Source organism: Marmota monax, unplaced genomic scaffold (genome assembly GCF_021218885.2).
Source record: "Marmota monax isolate L192 unplaced genomic scaffold, Marmota_monax_Labrador192_F-V1.1 WCK01_AAM20220418_F8-fsc00092, whole genome shotgun sequence".
NCBI lineage: Eukaryota > Metazoa > Chordata > Mammalia > Rodentia > Sciuridae > Marmota > Marmota monax.
Window position 1 is genome coordinate 2,678,640 of NW_026692583.1, and position 22,104 is coordinate 2,700,743.

Genomic DNA, 22,104 nt, shown 5'->3' on the forward strand with positions numbered 1-22,104 from the left:
GATGCTGGGGATGGAACCCAGGGCCTCACAGATGCTAAGCAGGTGCTCTACCACTGAGCTACACCCAGCTCCAGACTGCTCTTAACTATGAATCTTGCCCAAGTTGCCTGGGCATGAGACACCTGGGGTGCTTATTAGAAATAGTTCCAGAGACACACCCAAACCAACTTGAATCAGAATCTCCTGGGGGCGGGACTTGGAAATCTGCATCCTGCAAGCTAGTCCAGGGATTCTTGAGTCCAGGCAAGTTTAGGAAAGCGAATCTAAGACTATAGGATCACAGCAGAAATGACTACCGCCAAATCCTGGGTCTCTGCAGAAGTAGTGAAGTAGAGATCTTAGGGTGCAGGGTGAATGTGAAGTCATAGGAGGGAGATGAGTATTAGGCTTACCAATGCCCCACCCAACTTTTATTTCAGCCAGAGCACCCCCCGCCTTTTTTTCTTGGTATCAGGGTTAAAAGGAGGGACACTTAACTACTAAGCCACATCCCCAGCCTTTTTAAAATTTTGAGACAGGGTCTCACTAAGTTGCTTAGGGCCTTGCTAAATTACTGAGGCTGGCCTTGAATTTGTGATCCTCCTGCCTCAGCCTCTGGAGCCACCACTGGGATTACAGGGATGCACCATCATGCCTGACTAGCCAAGCACTTTCTAAAACCACTTTACATACTGAGTTTCTGAAATCTCAAACTCAGGGCCTATTGGGGCCAGGCAAGTAACAAGTGAACCTGGCCTGGTGTGGGACAAGAGGGAGAGGTGGAGGGGCTGGGGTTGTGGCTCAGTGGTAGAGTATTTGCCTCAGTGGTAGAGTGTGTGAGGCACTGGGTTCGATTCTCAGCACCACATAAAAATAAATAAATAAAATAAAGGTATGTGTCTATCTACAACTAAAAATATTAAAAAAAAGAAAGAATGAAATAAAAAGAGGTGGAGACTGTGATAAAAATAGGCCCTGGGGAGAGAGGGTGGTGGCAACTCAGCTCCTGCTGCTTCTCTGCAAGGTAAGCCCAGTGCTCCTGCATCTTCCCATTCTTCAAGCAAAACCAGAATAAGCCCAGGTAGGACTTTTGCGCAGACCCAGTTTCTGAGCAAGACTTTTCCTAGTCTGAACCTGCCTGGTGTCTGGTAAGGATGCTCAGGATTAAATGAGTTGATGGATATATCGGTGAATGGTGAACTAACATTTTTGCTTGTTTGTTTTAAAAGGGTCCTGACACCATCTCACTTATACACTATTTCTGCCAAAACACACACCCTGATTGTAATTTAAAAAATAGTGAGAAAATATTAGAGAAACCAAACTGATAGGACATTCTACATAAAACCACAGGCTTGGACTCTGAAAATGTTAATATTACAGAAGACAAGAAAGGCTGAGAACCTGTTCCAAACTAAAGGAGGTTAAGACAGGATGATTCATTGCTATGCATGGTTCAGGATTGGAAAAAGCATCATCAGAAAGGGCATTCATTCCTGGGATAAGTGGGAAACCGAACATGAATGTTAAACAACTAAAAGATATGACATGGGGTTGGGGGATTTATGCAGTCCAGCCTCATTTGTGGTCTCAGTATTTGTGAACTTGCCTATCTGCTGAGGTCTAACAAGAAGAAAAATACTGCCTAACACTGCCTTGTTCTAGTTTCTGCTTCTACCAAAAACAAGCGTCTTTTTATTCTTCTTCTTCTTCGCAGTATTAGGGATGTAACCCAGGTACGCTACCAGGGTACATCCCCAGCTCTTTTTCCATTTCATTTTGAGACAGGGTCTTGCTAAGTCACCCAGGCTGGCCTGGAACTTGAGATCCTCTTCCCTCAGTCTCTTAAGTAGCTGGGATTACAAGTGTATACCACTGTGTCCAGCTTCACAGTTTAATATTTAGTGTTACATTTTGATCCTGCTATTTAAAATGGTCCCCAGTGGGCTGAGGATATAGTAGTTCAGTGGTAGAGGAGTGAGGCTAAGGCCCTGGTTCAATCCCCAGCACAAAAAGAAAAGATTCCCAAATACAGTATTAGAAATCTGTCTAGCATTCCTAAACACAAGGTGATAATGTCTCTTACAGAGACAACATGTGTGTTAAATAAGCTTTGTTTAGGCATGACTTAATGCTGCTGTTGGCTGTAAGTTCAATGGTAATGAATCAACAATAAAAATATGTCTTTAAATAGAATTACACCTAAAACAAGGTAATGTTTTCATTAAATGACAAAAATATCATACCAGAGGCTGGCAGGCAACCAACCCTGGATTTTCCCTAGGAGCAATGGCTCAGTACTGCTCACCTAAAGTTCATGGTGATTTATAGAATGCAACTACCTCAAATAAAAAGAAATGACTATACATATTTTAGTTACTATTTATACAGGTTTTCTGCAGGTTCCAAAGAGTTCTAGGGGAAAAAAAAAAAAAAAAGTAGAGGCTGGGCGCCTGTAATCCCAGCGGCTCAGGGGTTGGAGGCAGGAGGATTGTGAGTTCAAAGCCAGCCTCAGCAATTTAGTGAGGTGCTAAGCAACTCAGTGAGATCCTGTCTCTAAATAAAATATAAAAAAGGACTGCGGATGTGGCTCAGTAATTGAGTGCCCCTAGTTCAATCCCCAGTACCTCCTCAAAATAAATAAATAAAGAGATAGATAGATAGACCCTAGGTTCCATCCCCAGTACCACACATATGTACAGACACAGACACAAAAAACTTAAAAACTTACTTTATATTTTTCTCTGGTGCTAGGGATCAAACCCTGGGTCTCACAAATGCTAGGTAAGCACTCTGCCATTGAGCTACATTCCAACCCCTCCAAAATATTTTAAAAACTGTTTAGAGGCTTGCCTGACTTCGGAACCAGGACACAACAAATACAGACACAAGGAAGAGGTGTCCCTTATGAGTATATTTATGTGCTAACACACATGCACACATTTGACACTCAACGGGGAGGGAGGATGAGACGGAGAGGACAGGAAGCATCCGGCTGGCACTGGCACAGTGATGGAATAGGGACAAAGAGAGCATCTGTCCCCACTCTGGCCCCCACTGCCTCTTACCAGGAGGTGGCCCCGGAGCTGGAAGAACAGGAAGTGCTTGCTCTCTTAGAGGAAAGTCTCAAAGTGCAGTAATGTCTTGTTTAAAAAGCCCCTTCCCTCTACTCTGTGCCCTGACCAAGCCCGGCCTCCTGCAGGCTGTCCTCAAAGCTGGGGCAGGACAAGGTCATGGGGAAGGGCATAAGGCCAAAGCTCTGAAGGGCCCAGCAGGAGGGCTTAGGCATAGTGGCTGCCAGGCGTCAGGGGGTGGTCCCCTCTGTGGTCCAGCTGGTCCTGTAAGCGGGCAAACTCAGCCAGCTCGTTGAGCTCCTGGAACTGTCGGTCCGTCTTATGGCTGACCAGGGAGCGGTAGAAATGGACAGCAAAGACGATAAAGACCAGGCCGAAGGGGACCATGATGGTGGTAGAGGCGATAGCTGCTGCCTGACCCGGGGTGATGCCACTGCTTACGTTGGTGGCCACACCGCTGGGTGAGGGCTTGCTGGTGGGGCGCGGCTGGCCTGGCTGTTTCTTGAGGGGCAAGAACTTGACCCAGCAGAGCAGCACCACCTCAGCCAGGAACAGCAGAGTGCCAATGACAGTGGAGAAGGCCCAGGCTAGCTCAATGTGGCGATGCATGCGCTCGTGGGGTGACTCCTTGACGGAATTGAGGTTGTGCACGTTGCTCACGGCCTCAATGTTGGGCAGGATGCAGGTGCTGATCATGAGTGCGAACAGGTGCACGGCCACCAGCACTGTGGTGCAAGCACTGAAGGCAATGAGCAGCCCTGGCGGGTAGTCGTGGTCAGCATCCAGCTGCACCTCCACCATGGCCACCTGGGGGAGAGAGACAGCAGGGTGAGTGGCAGGACTGAATGAACCACACGCACATCTGGCCTCCCCAAAGCCAGGCATGGTGGTGAACACTTGTCGTCCCAGATACCCGGACACTGAGGCGGAGAGCCATCTGAAAACAGCCTGGGCAGCTCAGTGAGACCCAATCACCAAAAAAAAAAAAAGAAAAGAAAAAGGAAGAAAGAAAAAAAATCAATTAAAAATAAGTTGGGCTGGGGTTGTAGCTTAGCAGTAGAGGCACTCGCCTTGCACGTGCGAGACCCTGGGTTTGATCCTCAGCACCACATACAAATAAATAAATAAAATAAAGGTATTGTGTCCAACCCCAACTAAAATATTAAAAAAATAAAAATAAAAATAAGTAATCCTGCCTCTCATCAGGCTATGGGACCCTGGGCCAGTCACTTGCCTCTCTGAGCTTGTTTCCATATGTATATAATGGGGATAATGAAGCCTACCCACTTGGTTTTGAGGTAGCAGAAAGAGGGGCTGGAGACATAGCTCAGTTGGTAGAGTGCTGGCCTCGCATGCATAAGGTCCTGGGTTCAATCTTCAGCACCACAAATAAGTAGCAAAAAGAACTGGTGAAGAAAGCAAGCCTGGAGCTCATTAGCTGTGTGTCCCTTGGCAAGTCACTTAACCTGTCAGAGCCTCAACTTTATTACCTATAAATAGGGCTATCATATTAATGCAAAGAATTACTTTAACAATTAAGTGAGAGTACCTGGTACATGATAAACACCTCTCAAATGACATTACCAACCAATCACCATGAATGGACAAAATGGTTAAGTTTTAGATTGTGCATATTTTACCATGATTAAAAAAAATATATAGGGGCTGGTGCTAGGGCTCAGTGGTAGAATGCTTGCCTAGCATGGTCGAGGCTGTGGGTTCAATCCCCAGCATACCACCAAAAAAAAAAAAAAAAGAGAGAGGTAACCATCACCATCTCTGTTGGCATCAACTCTCACATCAAGCAAGGCTTCTCCTTTACACCCTGCTCTTGGGACAAGGAACAGGTTGGGGGATGGAGAGGTGAAGGCCCTCCCTCCTCAGGCCCCTTCTGAGAACACAGTGCACAGACCAACAAGGAACCAAGAGGTTCCCAGAAGAGAGACACTCAACCCTGGTGTCCCAAGGCCTTCTCCTGCCCAGCTCCAGGGCAATGCACTGGTTGCCCTCCAGTTCCTGGAGACCTGTGGATCTGGGGTCACCAAGGGCATGCTCCAGGCCTGCTACTTGCTCTTCTCACCTGGGCCTTGCCAATCACCCCTATGTGAAGGAGCCAGTTCATCAGATCTGGGCCAGAGGCAGCGGGCAGCAGGCAGGCTGCCAGGGTCTGCCTGCTCAGCGGGAGGGACGGGAGCAGCAGGCACCAGTGACAATAACATCAGAGGAAGCGTCTTTTTTTCGTGGTACTGGGGATTTAATCCAGGGGTGCTCTACTAATGAACCATGCCCCCAACCCCTTTTGTAATATTTGAGAGGGTCTGGCTACATTGTTGAAAGTCTCACCAAGTTGTGGAGGCTGGCCTTGGACTTGCAATTCTTCTACCTCAGCTTCCAGAGTGGCTGGGATGACAGCAGCGCACCACCAGGCCCAGTTAAAGACAGGGCTCTTTACAAAGCAACTGTGTGTGTCGCAGGCTCAAAGAGGGGGTGTATGATGCTGAAGCATACCCAAAAAATATATAGGCCCAATTCCGCCCCTCACTCTGGACCTTACCTGCCCCATGTGAGGTAGCCAGGTCGCCCAACCCTGGCACAAGGAGAATGTGTACCTTGTACCATTAGCCTCACAGTGGCCTGCCCCACACACTGAGTTCCGTGCACCTCTAGGTAGCAGGGTGGGCTCCTTCCTCCTCACCAGTCTCCTCTGCCAGGCTGCCTGGCTTTGAACCCTGATTCCTCTCCCTTAATTAGGCTGTGTGACTCTGGCAGTTTCCTTCAACTTTCTATGCCTTAGTTTCCACTTCTGTGAAATGGGAATAATAGCACAGGCCTCAGAGGGTTGTCAGGAGGACTGAGTTAATCCATGTGACCTACTTAGTGCCAGGCACACAATAGAATGGCACAAAAAGTGAGTTCAGTTTGAAAACTTCACCCTAAAAACCCACTGTCTCTTCCTGAAATCCCCCTCTAACCCCTGGCGGGGTCTCTAGCCTCCAGATGGAGGAGCAGGATTAGCCAGAGAGTAGCAAGGCCAGTCAGCACACCTGGCTCCTGCTTCTACCTGGCGCACTGGTAAAGACTCTGCCCTGTCTGTCAAGGGAGGGAAGCAGCAGGATTAAGGTCAGTCTACAGCTGACCTTTGAGGATGGAGAAAAGGGATGGATGACTTCAAAACACCCAGTTTATATCCTCAAGGACCTTTTCAATGGGATTCACAGACTTGTGCCTGAGAATTCCCATATCTGACAGGGATATATACTTTTCAGCCGGCGAGTTTACAAAACAGTTCAAACTCATGTAAATTTGGGGCAGTGCCATCAGGATTTTGACTGTTTTTCTTTTAAGATCATTGGTGGCCTAAAGCCAACGCTGAGCACTCCTAATCCATGCGGGTGAGGGTGTTAGGCATCTCAGCCCATGCGGGTGAGGGACTGAGGCAGCAAGGCAGGCCACCAGGGCAAGCAGATCAAGGGCCATATTCCAAGGCTCCTTGCTCTACCCCCAGGCTGCCCACACCTGGAAAAGTGGGGGCACCCTCTGCAGCCAGGCCTCCTGCCACCTCCCCACACTTCCTCTTCCTGTTTTGGCCTGTTGTCCTGAAACCTGAAACCTCAGAAACGACAAGTAGGGGACCTGCGGCTGGTTTGCCCCAGGCCCACTAGTTACTTATCTACTCAATGGGAATGTCTAGCGTCCTCAGGTAGGTCAGGCCCTAAGCCAGGCACTGGGGTGTCTCTGGCGGAAGGGATGAGTACAGTTAACTCTCAATCTGCTCCCCACCTGGTACCTCCCCTGCATCCCAGCCACCTCCAGGTCATGTATCTCCCCCTCTAGAGAATCCTTCAGCACCCAGACCCACAGCTGGGTGTGAAACTGGCACCTTCATTTACAAAGCTGGTGACCTTAGACAAGTATTTCAACCTCTGTGTGACCCAGTTTCTGCATCTATAAAATAGGGGCCCACTCCTTATGGTCACTCTAAAGTTAATGAAGAGAGCCATTTGAACAAGACCTGGCATGTAATAAACTTAAAATGTTGACGATTCTTAGTAATACCATTATTCTTCCTTTACAAATGAGGAAACTGAGGCTCCGAGAAGTGAGATCAGCTGTCCCCAAGAGCTCCCTGGCTGCTGTATGGGGGATCCCAACTCCAAGCCTCTTGGAAGCCTGTGAGCAACAGGAATCACAGAGTGTGGCTGCCGAGGAGGTTAAATGAGGTTTTGACGTCTAAATGTTTAGCATAGGACCAGCCACAGGAGAAGCTCAATAAATCTTAGTTAAAAAGAAAAAACAGCTTGAAGCGGAAGAGAAATAGCTCCCGGACACTCTGGCCTGGGGCCGGAGGGGGCTGAGCCCACATGCCCCAATTCCGCCCCTCACTCTGGACCTTACCTGCCCCATGTGAGGTAGCCAGGTCGCCCAACCCTGGCACAAGGAGAATGTGTACCTTGTACCACACCTGGCCAGATGGCCACCTCTGCAGGACAGAGCCCACTCCACACCATTTGTCATACCCATGGCCTCCACCGCCAGAAAACTAAGTTTTCTGCAGCTGCTGGGACACACCCAGCCTGGAGATGCCAAAACTAGCCAGCCCTCCTCAGGCCTTAGGCTGAGGAGAGGCTGGGCCCTCTGAGGAAGAGGAAGGGGCCTCTTCCTGTGTTCTGGAAGAAACCCCATTACCTCACTGGACTCTACCGTTCCTAGAACTCCGGCTGCACAGGTAGGCTGAATGTACCACTGTCACTTTTGGAACCAAGTTCAATGCCATGGGGCTGCCTACAACAAAGGACTCAGAGTGAGAAGAAAGAACAGTTGGCGTCAATCATAGACCTCGATGGAAACTATTCACAGGCATAAAAGCGGTTGCTTTTTCCAGAAAGCTTCCTGCTTGGGAAATGTCCCCATGGGTGGGGAGAGTAAAGTCAGGGGGACCTCACAGAATCTGGCAGCTGACTGTCAGGGCCCCAGAGGAGTCCCAGAGACATCAGATCAGATCAGATTGCATGCAGCTTCACAAGGTAAATATAGCCCGAGAGCTGGGCCCATAAACCCAAAATAAACAGCTCCCAGACAGCCAGTCATGAGCCTCTTTGAACCTGGACACACCGGGCTTCCTTGGGATAGGAACGGGGAAAGACCACCAGCCCCACCTCACTCTGGTCCAGGGATCCCTGCTGGAGATGCCAAGCCTTAAATGAGGCCCCTAAAGGATTACATGATCCTGCAGAGGGCAGGGCCTGACTGACATGACTTGGCCAGGAGTTTGCCCACCCCACCTGAATGCCAGCCACCCCTCCTCATTCCTGCTGGGCTCTATGGAGACCTGGGGCACCTGGTGGTCCAGGTCCCTCTGAGGCAATCCTTCTCTCATAACTGGCCTAATCCCAGCACCCACAGATGGGGGGAAATGACTTTTCTCTCCCTAGCTAGGCCTTCTCTTGTTAACCTTTTAGGAGGGTGGGCAGCTACAGCCCAAGACCTCAGTCAGTGGTCTATAAACTCTTTTTTTTTTTTTCTTTCTTTCTTTGGTGCTGGGGATTAAACCCAGGGCCTCACGCATGCTAGGCAAGTGCTGTACCACTGAGCTACATCCCCAGCTCTACAAACTCTTTTGACTAACACAGCCTACTAGTCCCAAATGTTTCTATAAATACACACACTTTTATAATAGAAATGAAAGTTCTACCAAACACCGCTTATCTTGAAGCATGCCAATAGCCTGTTCTTACAAGACACAGGCGCACGCTGCTGCTGTTTCATTTAATTCTTGCTTCATTTGAAAAAACTGAATTTGCAGCTAGGTGTGGTGGTGCATGCCTGTGATCCCAGTGGCTCAGGAGGCTGAGTCAAGAGGATCCCGAGTTCAAAACCAGCAACTTAGTGAGGCCCTAAGCAATTCAGCGAGATCCTGTCTCTAAATTAAAAAAAAAAAAAAAAAATGTATGTATGTATGTGTGTATATATATATAAAGGACTGGGCATGTGGCTCAATTGAGCACCCCTGGGTTCAATCACTGACCCAAAAAAAAAAAGAATGTGTGGATATTATCTTCCAAGTCTCCAAGTCACAGCTGTCCCTGGACCCCAGGTGAGGAGGACCAGGGCCATTTGTTCATTCAGGGAAAATAGTTACCTGTCTAAAAAACTATGTACCTCTGCTAGAGAGGAATTAGAGAATAGACAGCAAGATCCCTACCTAGTAGTGAGGATATTAGGATGACAGGCACTAAACACTTAAATATTTCCAGACGTGTGAAGTGCCTTCAATCAATGCTATCCCTTTGCCACATTTACCAACTATGTCCTAAAAATGGAATTAGTTCAGTGTGCTGTCACACGCCTCTAATTCCAGCTACTTCAGAGGCTGAGACAGGAGGATCACAAGCTCCAGGCCAATCTCAGCAACTTAGATGTGGCTTCAAAATAAAATGTATAAAAGGGGGTATAGCTAAGTGGTAGAGCACTTGCCCAGCACATGTGAGGCCCTGGGTTCATCCCCAGTATAGGGCAAAAAAAAAAAAGTCTTGCTCCCTCTACTTTCCACTATGGGTCTCAATAAAAGGAGGCTGAAGGAATATAAACAGGAAGGCCTGACTTTAACCATTTCAGCCCAGAGTCTCCAAAGTGTCTGGAGGACAATCACAGGTGATCCCCTGGGAAACAGAACATCCTATTAGACCTTCTACGACACTTACTGATTATTTACCTTGTCCTTTCCACATTTATTCTGTATTCTTATACTTACATATTACAGCACATATATCATTTATTTCCTTATAAATTGGTGAGGCTAAGTGCTAAAGTTCTTTGTTAGGAATATATGCTCAAAAATTTGGAGACTGGGGCTGAAGGTGTAGCTCAGTGGTAGAACACCTGCCTAGTATGGTTGAGGCCCTGGGTTTGAATACCAGCACCAAAAAAAAAAAGTCTGGAGACCACAGCATAAGTAAAATTTTATTGGCATAAGCCACGTCCATAATTTACATATAGCCTCTGGCCAATGGCAATGTTGAGTGGTTACCCCTGAGAGCTAGTGAACTGCCCTTTGCAGATAGGCTGGCCATCCCTGGGTTAGCTCCATGCTCCCTGAAGGCAACTAACTGTCCAATCACAGTCCCACAAGACTCTACCCATCTGATCAGTCTGACATTTCGGTGAGTACATTAAAGGGCATTTAAAAGTTCCATCAGAGGGAAATCTGCTGACTTATGTTTAAATTTTACATTCGGTTTCCTTCCTCCAAGGAACTCTACCCCCACCTCTGCCGTCGATGCCCTCTTTCCCAGCCAGGGACCCAGCAGCCGCAGGGCTCTCTATACTGCTCCTCACTGAGAACTCCAGAAACAGGCCACAGGGGCATTTGTGAAGTTTTACAAAAGGCTTCTCTGCTGGGTGGAGGACACCTTCCTCTTGAGGCATTCAGCAAAATTCCATCTACACACAGCCCAGAGTATAAATCTAGCATGCAGAACTGAGAATCTGGAAGATTCCAAGGACCCAGGTCTCAATCCGCTGAGCAGCGTGAGGCAAGAGGATGGGAAAGGAGAGAAGACTACAATCAGACCAGTGCTTCAGTCCTCCTAGCTGGTGATCTCAACCTCCTGTCTACAGAACACATTTTGAAGACCTATTGTGAGGATTAAACAAGAATGAAAGGAAAGGGTTGGGACTCATGCCTGGCACAACAGGGATTTGGTAAATAGTAACCACCTTCGTTGTTAGTATCACAGAATTCACGCAACTCCTTGAAAACCTTTGATGGCTCCCCATTGCCTGCAAAGAGTTTAAGCTTCTTCAACAGCCAACCAAAGGTCCTTCATCATAGTACACACCCACAACCTCAGCCATATCCCTGCTTCTCCCTGAGACTGTAACTTCTCAATTCTGTAACGGTTCCTGCCATTGCCTGGCTAGAGGGCTCTTCTCCAAGCCCTAACTCTGCCATCCTCAAGGTACAGCTGCAATCCCATTTTTCCAACTCAATTTTTAGGAGCAGCCCTGACACCATGAGTACAAGGATAAGCAAGTCCTGGATAACAAGTCAGGTACTGTATGGAAGTGCCTTGCAAACACTAACTCAGTGAATCCTCACCCTGATGAGGTTGGCACTATTTATTCCTGCTTTTTTGGTGGAAGATGGGAAAGAACCTAGCAGGGCCTTTGTACATGCAGGCCTTGCACCATTGAGCTTTATCCCCAGCACTTTTTATTGGTGATACTGGGGAATCAAATGAGGAGGAACTTTACCACCTCCAGCCCTTTTTATTTTGAGACAGAGTTTTGTGAAATTGTCCAGGTTGGCTTTGAACTTGAGATCCTCCTGCCTCAGCCTTCCCATTACCTGGGATTACAAGTGTGAGGAAACTTAGGCCCAGAGAGTTTAAGTGATTTCTCTAGGGTCTCACAGTCATAAGAGACAGACCTGGGACTTGAACCCAAGTTGTCTGGCTAGAGTCAACGTTTCCGCTTTCCTCTACTACATAGCTTCTCAGCTCTGTCTTCCTACAACTCTTGGATGTTTCCTCTCTTCCTCTATCATAATCCCAAGGCTCTGTGGCTTCCCAGTCAGGTGACCTCAGGCAAATGATTCATCTGGGATGACCACCAACCTTTAGCAGGCTATAGAAAGCTAGATGATACACTTGGAGCATCTGGCACTATCTAGCTGAGTGCAAGAGCCCAGTCAACCACAGCAGTAACCATTACTCCCGGGGATTAGGACTGAGTGGAAATAGTCATTTCTTGCTCATCTCCATGCCCTCTGAACGCCAATCATGTCCTGGAGGCTCACTAACATCTCGTGATTTGAGTGCTTCCTTCCAGCTTATTTTCACAGGAATCCCAACAAACTTCTGAACCTGCTTTGGAACCTGGGAACAAAGGGTGCTGGCAGGCAGAGAATTTGAGGAGGCAGATAATCCAAAGATAATTGATCCCAGGTCGTGGAAAGCATTTTGTTTATGGCAGCAGGGCGACCTTCCCAATTATGGTCTGCTTAGGCTAACGTTACAGCCTGCCCTCCCCAGTGGACTGGATCACCACGCCTGCTTACCACACTCCTGCAGGGGACAGGGACAAGCTGGGACTGGTTTACCTGTGGCTGAGAGGTGACTGACACACAGAGGCATGAAGCAACGTCCCCAAGGATACCCTCAGATCCAGGGCCCCTCTTTTTTGGGGGAGAGGGCGGTACCTGAGCTTGAACTCAGGGGTACTAGGCCACTGAGCCACATCCCCAGCCCTATTTTGTATTTTATTTGGAAACAGGGTCTCACTGAGTTGCTTAGCACCTTGCTTTTGCTAAAGCTGGCTTTGAACTTGTGATCCTCCTGCCTCAGCCTCCCAAACTGCTGGGATTACAGGTATGCGCCACCACACCTGGCCCAGGGGCCCTTGTTTTGTATTAGCAGAGTCCAGGTACATTTCTATGAACAGGTGGTTGCTTGTAGAAATGCTGTCGGGAGCCGGAACCCTGTCTACCAACCAGACAGCGTCCAACCAAAGTGTACATCATCAGATGTTGAAAGTCTTCAATGCTTCAAGGGCCCAGTCTGGCCTTAAAATGAATCCTTATGGTAGTCGAGAGGAGACTCTTTCCACTTTTGTATACATGAGAAAACTGGCTTCAAAGCAGTAAAGCATCTTGCCCTGGGTCCTCAGGCCTATCCCCAACACTTCTGGGCACTGGGCCAGGCCTCTCCCCTGAACAGGGAATCATTGAATTCTTGCCAGGCTTTTTGGAAGATCCCCCCTCAACCTCACCTGGTGAGCAGGTAAATTTGGCATTCTAGGAAACTCTCCTGCCTCCTAGAGTTCAAAGGTCATGTTAGCTCCTAGATTTTCCGGGTCTGTAGGAAGGAAGCCCTCTGGGGGCAGGAAGCTGGTTGTGCTGACTCATAGGCCAAGGGAGAGTAATCCAGGAAACTTGTCATTCTGTTGCCATGGTGTCGGGACTGCCAGGCACCCCTTCTTCTCTGAGGCTCACTCAAGGACCGGGTGGTATTGGTGAGGGTGGGGAACGGTCAGACCACCCACCCTGCACCCAGATCTCTCCCATAGAATTCCGGCTGCAGGGTAAACACAGTTACCCTTTGGTAACTGCTGCCCCAGAATGGAGGCTGTCCCAGAGTTCAGCCCTTCCCTGCCTGCAGAACTTGGGGGTTCCTTCAGCAGCGCTAGGAAGCCTTCTCCACACAGGCTGAGGAAAATAAAGGTCCTAAGAGACAGTGTGGGTGAGTCAAGGCCCACCCAAGGATCACTGTTGCCCGCCTCTCGACTTCCCCTGTACTTGTTTTTTGGCAAGAGGAAGAAGGCCTGTTTTCGTTCGTCAGGAGGAAGAGAATTTGAGAAGCCAGAAAGTATTACCCATCGGGTCCTCACCTGTACTGGGGTGAGAAGGTGTCTGGGGCAACTATGATTTATAACCCCAAGGAAAAGGGAACAGGCATCCCACCATCTCAAACCCAGAGCGGTGAAGGGAAAAGCTGACAACTGGTGGCTCCCTCCCCATAAGTTGAAAAAAACTTTCTTTGGTTTCAAAGAAACTGTTTTGCTCTTTCTTTTCCCTAAGCCTGGTCCTACCATGTCACTAGCTGGACACTGATCAGAGCTTCGTGCACCAGCAGACCTGGGTTCAAATCCAGCTCCACCACACTAGCTGTGTGGCCTTGGGAAAGTCTCTTGACAAAAATCAAGAGATTGCTGAGGAGTGAGGTTAGGGGGGAGGGAACCTGCACACAGTGAGTGTTCTGTAAAGTCAACTATTCTTTTTTTTTTAGTATTTATTTTTTAGTTGTAGTTGGACACAATACCTTTATTTCACTTATTTATTTTTATGTGGTGCTGAGGATCGAACCCAGGGTCCCACACGTGCGAGGCAAGCGCTCCGCTGCTGAGCCATAATCCCAGCCCTGAAAAGTCAACTATTTTTAAGAGATTTTTTTTTTTTTGGTGCTGGGGGTTGAACCCAGGGCCTTGTTCAGAGTTCAGCCCTTGTGAGACAAGCACTTTACCAACTGAGTTATACCCCCAGCCCCTCTTAAGAGATTCTTTAGGCACAAGACAAACTGGTCACTTAGAATTTGAGACTGACAGAACAGAATTCCATCATTTTGTCCTAAACAAAAAAATTCGAGATCTCCCCCTTTACTCTCCTCTCTCAGATCTCCTCTTAAGGGATCCCTCAATTTCATTCTCAATTGGGAAGAGAAATCTTTTTATCATTTCAGAAATCAAGATCCAGGGGCTTGGTAGAGTGCTTGCCTCACATGTACAAGGCCCTGGGTTCAATCCCCAGCACCACAAAAAAAGAAAAAAGAAATCAAGATTCAGGGCTGGGGTGGTAGTCAGGAAGATCACGACTTAAACTGACCCTGTCTCAAAATAAAAATTATAAAGGGGGTTGGGGGGGGCTGGGGTTGTGGCTCACTGGTAGAGCACTTGCCTAGCACCTGTGAAGCACTTGGTTCAATCCTCAGCATTGCATATAAATAAATTAAATAAAATAAATATATTGTATCCATCTACAACTAAAAATATTTTTTTAAAAATTAGGGCTGTGATTGTGGCTCGGCATGATAGTGCTTGCCTAGCAGGTTTGAGGCCCTGGGTTTGATCCTCAGCCCCACATAAAAATAAATAAATAAGATTTTTTTTTTTTTTTAATTAAAAAGGGCTGGGAATGTAGCTCAGTGGTAAAGTGCTCACTTAGCATGTACAAGGCCCTAGGTTCAATTCCCAGTGCTAAAAAAGATAATAAATAAATAATGTCTAGAGGGGATAGTGGTTTGCCTAAAGTCACACAGGCAGCAAGTGGCAAAGCTGAAGAGCTGCTTCCTGACCCCTAATCTCCTGGCCTTTCCACTGTGGCCCAGTGTACTCTGGGCTCTGCTGCACTGACCCACTTGTTTGTAGAGCACAAGGAGAGACCCAGCCACACACTCCCTTCCCAAGAAAACATCAGGGTGCAGCCACTCCCATCCTCAAGGCCAAGGGCTTAGCTCATCATAGGGGAGGCAGGAGTGCTGGGATGGGGGGGTAGGCTCCATTAATGCAGGCTGATGTCACTGAAAGCAATAATGATGTAGTGGTTATGCAGTGTCCTGTCCCAGACAAATGCCAAGATCCCAGGCCTGAAGGTATCCCCAGAGCCACTTCTGGGTCCAAATCTGCAGCCTTCCCCACCCCACACAGAGGCTTCTCACTTCAGCCCCTTGGGATCAAAGGAGAGGAAAACATGCCTGCAATCAAAGAAGAGCCTGTTCAAGGGGAACATGTCCCACCTCCTCCCCCACACCCAGTGACTCAGTGGCTAGTTTCAGGAGAAGAAACTGAGGATGGAAAGTGGTTGTCAAACTCCCAGGCTGAGGCTCTCGGAAAGTGGGGCGGAAAAAAAGGGTGTCAGGAAATCCCCTCTACTAGTTGATAAAAGAATATAGCCAACACCTTCCGGCCTCAGCTGTTGGGGCACAAGACAGCTCCGGGGTCTCCCTATCCTCACCTCCGGATATCTGCCCCCAAATAGGTCGGACGCTGTAAGTTCCTCCTTTTTCCCTGACTCATCATGCGGGGTGGTATTCTTACAGACCTAACTTTGGGGACGCATCATTCGTGCTATGTCCCTTTCCCATTTGCTGCACCCTACTTGCTCTGGTTAAGGCACCTGTATCCCTGAACACCTGCACGACTTGTCACCACCCCACATCGGGTGTCCCTTGTCGCCCACCTCTCCTCATGTCCAGCGCCTCTGGCCCCCCTCTGGCATCCACGACGGCTTCTCCCAGCTCTTCCCCTCACCGCGGCCCGCCCAGCCTGCTCCCCAGTGGGCCCCGTCGGGGCTGCGGGCGGGAGCGGCCGGAGCAGGAGGGGGGAGGGCAGGGCGGCGCGAGCTCACCATGGCGAAGCCGGAGAGCAGAGCCGAGGTCCGGCTGGAGGCTTTGAGCTTGGCGCGGCTCAAATAGAGCTTACGCCAGGACAGCGCCTGCATCGAGTGCTCGTTGAGGCTCATCACCTCGGAGTAACTCTGGCCGATCCAGTCCGGATAGCTGACGGCGGACGGCGGCGGTGGGGCACCCGGGGGCTCCCCGTCCCCGCTGCGGCGGCGGCTCCGGCGGCTGCCGCTGGTGGTGCTGCCGCCGCTGAGGGGAAGCTCCGGGTTGCTGCTGCTCGGGGGCGGGGCGGGCTCCGGATGCATGGAGCACGCTGCAAAGGCGCGGGCCGGCCCGGGCGCCTGCGAAGGCAGCGGTCGCGGCCCCCGCCGCACCGCCGCCTGCCCCCCACGCGGGCCCGGCCTCTCCCGGCCCGCCGCACAGGACAAGGAGGAGGTGTAGTAAGCAGCTGCAGCTCCAGCTCTCTGGCCTGTCGCGCCGCTCGCCAAAGCCCCAGGCGGTCGTGACCCGAGCCTGCGCGCGGGCCAGCGTCCCGTCCCGGGTCCGGACCCTCGGCGCGTACAGCGATTGGCCGCCGCCCCGGCGTTATTTGCATGCGTCCCTCCCACTGGGCCCCCGCCCACCACTGGGTGGGCGTCGCCTACGCGGGTCATGTGACCCACCGCCTCTGATGGCACCGCCCACAGCCGCAGGCGCGCAGCTGCTCGTGTCCGCGCCTCTTCCTGGAAGCGCCACAAGTCCGCAGGCTTTGCTGCGCTCCTGCTCTTGGCGTGTCCCTTCGCAGCTGTGCTATGGCCCTGCTCCCAGAGCTCAGACTCCTGGGTCGAGCCGTCTAAGGTCACCTTTGAACGCCTTCTGAGGCACGTTTCCCCCTTGGAACAAGGTGGCGCAAAGTCTGTTGGAAAAACAGCAAGCTGAGGTCTGAAGTTGTTTCGGTGTTTATTGAATGCCTACTGGGTGCCAACACTGTTCCTGGCGCTAAGGACAGGTAGGCTGGTGAACAAGAGACAAAAATCCCTTGCTCTCTTGGAGCTCACATTCTAGCGGCAGAGACACACAAACACTGATAAGTACATTTCAATACTTTAGAAGGTTGTAAATGTGTGGGAAAATATAAAATAGGGTAAGGAGGGGTAGTACCAGGGATGCCGTTTAAATTTTAGAATGTTAGGAGCTTTTAATTTATTTTGGCTTACACTTTCAAGCATCTGACACGCATTGGGCCTGGCAGTACCCCATTAATAAGTTTCCTAACAGTGAACTCTCAAACCCATTCAATAGGTGTCTTCTGAGTACACATTAAGAAAAGTGTGAAGCTGAGGGATTCCAAGAAAATGATAACCTTCTTGGAATTTTATATTTGGGGGCCAGACAATAAGTACACACCTTTTTGACTAGGTCACATTTGAGCTGATACCTGAGCCAGCAATGCAGAGCCAGGGCCTAGCACTCCAGGGGGAAGGGAACTGCAAAAGAAACACTCTGAAGTTGAGCTCTCTGGCTGTTGGAGCGTTAGAAAGCCAATTTTCCTTGGTGGGGAGTGGGGAAGAGGGGAGCAGAGGCAGAGTACTGGGCTTAAGAATTGCCAGCTAGGATATCAGTTCCAGGGCAGAAACCTATTGACTTCAGAGCTTCTAGCCCTAGCATTTGAGAAGACCCCTTGGCACATACTCAGCACTCAGGAAATATTTGTTGAGTGAATAAATGTGAGAGAAACAAGACTGAATTAGCCTGACAGAATTAGCCCATAAAGTCACCGGCATGTGGCATTCCAGGTCTGCAAATGTGACATTTTACTATTGTTACCACTAGAGGGCGGCCCTCAACCCAACCGCATTATGGAATAAGACTGAAGGCCCCCCTCTTCCCAAGTTTCTGGGATTGCTCCAGACGCGGCCCTCCGTGTTTTTATGAAGATTGGAAACTTGGGATTTGAAGTCTCACCCCTCTGGGCTTGTTTCTCTGGGAGTCTTTGTACTTGTTGCTCCTTCCCTTTGTCTCAGTTCAGATATCACCTGTAGAGACTTTTCCTAACCAAGCAGCCCATTGGTTGTTCACTCTGATGTTTTCCCTTCATACCTCTGATCACCACAGTATCTGAAGTCACCTAGCTTGCTTATTTGTTGCCCTGTTTGTCCCTGTTCCCCACTGGCAGAAGACCTTCCTGAGAGTGGAGTTCATGCTTCCCAAAAGAAAGCAGTTCAATGAATAAAATAATGTCCCTTATTACAGAGAAACCCCATCTGGGGATACACAATATCCAGAGGTGGATGGGGTCTGAGGTCTGGAGGGGGAAGAGACTGAAAGCCAAGAGCAGAGATTTGCTGACTGAGGAGGAACAAAAGGACCTGGGAGTGGTGATTCAGAAAGGGAGTGAGGATGGTTTCCTTTTCAAGTTCCTACATCATTCCCTTCCCCCTCTTCTAAGTTTCTAGTTTTGAATCTCATCATTTGCACAAATCAGAAATAATAAAAAGGGCCAGGATATAGCTTCGGGGTAGAGCATGTGTGAGGACCTAGGTTCAACCCCATGGGGAGGGTCTGGGAGGGTCTGCCTCCTGTCTCAGAGTGCTCAAGGGCCAGTTTGTAATAACTTGACCTTGTTAGAGCCAGATGCACCAAACCCATATTTAACAAATGGAGAAACTGAGACCTCAGACAGAGAGAGGGGGAGAGCACCTTGCCAAAGGACACAAAATCTAGACTTCCAATTCCTGCAATGCCTTCATCACGCATGGCTCCCCCTTATAGCTTGGAGGTGTGCTCTTGTCCTTTGGGGGCTTACATCTGAAAAAGCCAAATAAAATATTTTCAACCAACTATGCACAAGGTTATAGAAATCCAACTGAAAGGACTGTGGCTATCTGGCCCATGCTGACCAATGGCCACAGTCCAGGGCTGATCAAAGGTGTCATGAGCTGCCTTGGGAGGTAGCAAGTTCTCCTTCACGTGGGGTAAAAAAGTAGTTATCACTAAACTAGTGCTTCCTAATGATAGGCACTATTCTAAGCACTGTAACATATTAAATATGTAAGATTATGTTATCTAATACCAAATTATTTAGTTTATTATTTTACTAAATATGTTACATTAAACTTGGGAATTCTTCACAATAATCCCATGGTGTTAATGTCACCATTTTACAGATGAGAAAAATGAGGCCCAGAAGAAGTAGTAGGATAGGTCTTTTAACCCAGTTGATGGGTTTCCAGAATCCGGAACTTCACAGCAACCTTGATCATCCCTGTCCCCAACATCAGAGTTTCCAAAGGTATGTTTGTTAAAATGCAAGTAATGAAAACCCATCCAAGCAGTTTATTTTTTTATTTTTTTTTTATACTTTTATTTTATTTATTTTTATGTGGTGCTGAGAATCGAACCCAGGGCCTCACACATGCTAGGTGAGTGCTCTACCGCTGAGCCACAACCCCAGCCCCGCAAGCAGTTTAACTTTAGCAACTTTTTCAGTCAAAGTCTGAGAACCACTGAACTAGATGGTATTTAGGGTTCAAGTATTTTGAGTCTTTTATGGTGCTGAAGGTTGTGTGTCCCATTGGCTGCTCAGTTGCAATGTGACCTTGGACAAATTACCCAACCTCTCTGAGCCCTGATTCTCTAAGCAAAGATGAGATATTACAGATATCTACTCGTGGACCCCAAAGTTGGACGCCCAAGCCTTCACTCAGATATTCAGCAGAGGTCAATCTGATATCCAGCTCTGGAGAAACCCTCTGGCTCCTCTTTTTTTTTTTTTTAATTTTTTAATATTTATTTTTCAGTTTTCGGCCGACACAACATCTTTGTTTGTATGTGGTACTGAGGATCGAACCCGGGCCGCACGCATGCCAGGCGAGCGCGCTACCACTTGAGCCACATCCCCAGCCCCTCTCTGGCTCCTCTTGCCCAACAAGTTTTCAAAGAAATGTCCACTTACATTTTGTTCAAAAGGCATGCTTTCTTGGAGCCATTATGATGGCTTGACTCTTCTCACTGCTCTAAAGCTAGAACCCCTCCCCCCCAATTAGTAATAATAAAAGAGCCACCATTTATTGATCTTCTACTCTTGCAGAATAGTACTTGTATACCTGAGGTGATGGGAAGCTCACTCATTCTGAAAGCCATCATGTGTGTATCAGTTGTTTCTAATGGTTCAAGACTTGTCCCGTGGAGCTGATATCAGCCTCCCTGTCAGCAAGTCCCTATATGTGTCACATAGAATGTGTGAAATCCTTCTGCCACCCTACCCCGGTGCCAGCTTCACATTGGAAGGCAGTTCTGAATGAGCCAGATTTTCATAGTCAATGAATTGGGGTTAAAAGGCTAGAAAAAAATTTAGAGCCTGGCACGGTGGCACATGCCTGTGATCCCAGCAGCTAAGAAGGCTGAGATAGGAGGATCACAAGTTCAAAGCCAGCCTCAGCAAAAGCAAGGCAATAAGCAACTCAGTGAGACCCTGTCTCTAAATAAAATGCAAAATAGAGCTGGGGATGTGTCTCAGTGGTAAGTGCTCTGGAGTTCAATTCCTGGTACCAAAAAAAAAAAAGGGCTGAGGTTGTGGCTCAGTGGTAGAGCACTTGCCTAGCATATATGAGGCCCTGGGTTTGATCCTCAGCACCACATAAAGATAAATAAATAAAATAAAAGTATTGTATCCATTTACAACTACAAAAAAAGATATTTAAAAATAAAATTTAGAGACTATCAAGGGACTAGTGCAAAATTCATAATTAGGTTTTGTGTCTGTGTTGATCTCAAAAGGATTCTCTGGACTGGGAGTTTAGAGACCATTCTGTGGGGAACGTATGCCTTGCCTCCTGCTCCCCAGTTCTTCAACTGGTAGGGCTCAGTCCAGACCCATACCCCAGCCCCTATCAGAAAAATGTCTGGGTTCATGGGTTTGTACCTATACCTTTTTTTTTTGGTGTGTGGGGAGAAGTACTAGGGATTGAACCAGGGCCTGATGCATGCTAGGTGGGTGCTCTACTACTGAGCTGCATCCCCAATCTTTTTTCTTTTTTCTTTTTTTTAATAAATATTTTTGTAGTTGTAGATGGACACAATACCTTTATTTTATTTGTTTATTTTTATGTGGTTCCTGGGATCAAACCCAGTATCTCATGCATGCTAGGCAAGTGCTCTACCACTGATCCACAACCCTGGCCCATCCCCAGTCTTTTAAGACAAGATCTCACTAAGTTGACCAGGCTGGCCTCAAACTTGTGATCCTCTGTCTCGTCTTCCCAATCAAACTGATTTTTTTTTTTTTTTGTACAGGGATTGGACCTAGAGGTGCTTCACAACTGAGCCACATCTCAAGCCCTATTTTTATTTTTTATTTAGAGACAGAGTCTCACGAAGTTGCTTAGAGCTTTGAACCTGTGATCCTCCTGCCTCAGCCTTCCAAGCCACTGAGATTATAGGTGTGCACCACTGTGCCTGGCAAAATTAAAAAAAAAAAAAAATTTAATTAAATAAATCTTGAAGTAGAGGTAAGTCTTTCAATTTTGTTCTTTTTCAAAATTAGCAGTGTTAAATCCTTTATATATGTTTTGTAGTAAAATATTGGAATAAATTTTATCAGTGAATATTTTGGTGATATTGAGGAATATCAGGTATCCTTTAAAGGGGTGGGACATCAGCAGGATTAAATGTCTTCCTAGAAGCTGGGCACAGTGGTGCAGGCCTGTAATCCCAGCAACTCAGGAAGCTGAGGCAGGAGGATTCCAAGTTCAAGACCAGCCTCAGCAATTTAACAAGACCCTGTCCCAAAATAAAAAATAAAAAGGGCTGAGGATGTAACTTAGCGGTAAAGTGCCCCTGAGTTCTAACACCAGTACAGAAAACAAAGAAACAGCAACAACAAAACAATAGGCAGACACACCCAGAGGAAGGCGATGTGAGGAGACAGACATTGGATAAGAGAGCTGTCTATAAGACAAGGAACACTGGAGGCTACCAGAAGCTGGGAGAAAAGCCTGAACAGGTAGATCTTCTCCTTAACCCCTCAGAGCATGAGGTCCTGCTGATACACTGATTTTGGGCAAGATCGTGCAACTTCACTGGTATGGCTATAGATATCAGCTGATTTCAGACTTCTGGTCTCCAGAACTAGGGGACAATAAATTTCTGTAGTTCAAAGCCCCTAGGTTGTGACATGA

General features: G+C 48.1%; 1 protein-coding gene and 1 long non-coding RNA gene across 2 annotated transcripts; one reads left to right on the forward strand and one right to left on the reverse strand.

Moving 5' to 3' along the window:
• Positions 1 to 2,874: 2,874 nt before the first annotated feature.
• On the reverse strand, positions 2,875 to 16,480 carry Orai1 (ORAI calcium release-activated calcium modulator 1). Its single transcript, XM_046446282.2, has 2 exons — positions 15,952 to 16,480; positions 2,875 to 3,860 (listed from the first exon to the last, which is right to left on the reverse strand). Exons 1-2 carry the CDS (start codon positions 16,249 to 16,251, stop codon positions 3,261 to 3,263), a joined length of 900 nt encoding a protein of 299 aa, XP_046302238.1. The 5' UTR covers positions 16,252 to 16,480; the 3' UTR covers positions 2,875 to 3,260.
• Positions 16,481 to 16,676: 196 nt separating this feature from the next.
• On the forward strand, positions 16,677 to 21,430 carry LOC124093676 (uncharacterized). Its single transcript, XR_006852025.2, has 3 exons — positions 16,677 to 16,934; positions 19,093 to 19,217; positions 21,221 to 21,430. It is a non-coding gene; the product is annotated as an uncharacterized LOC124093676 (long non-coding RNA).
• The last annotated feature ends 674 nt before the right edge of the window (positions 21,431 to 22,104 follow it).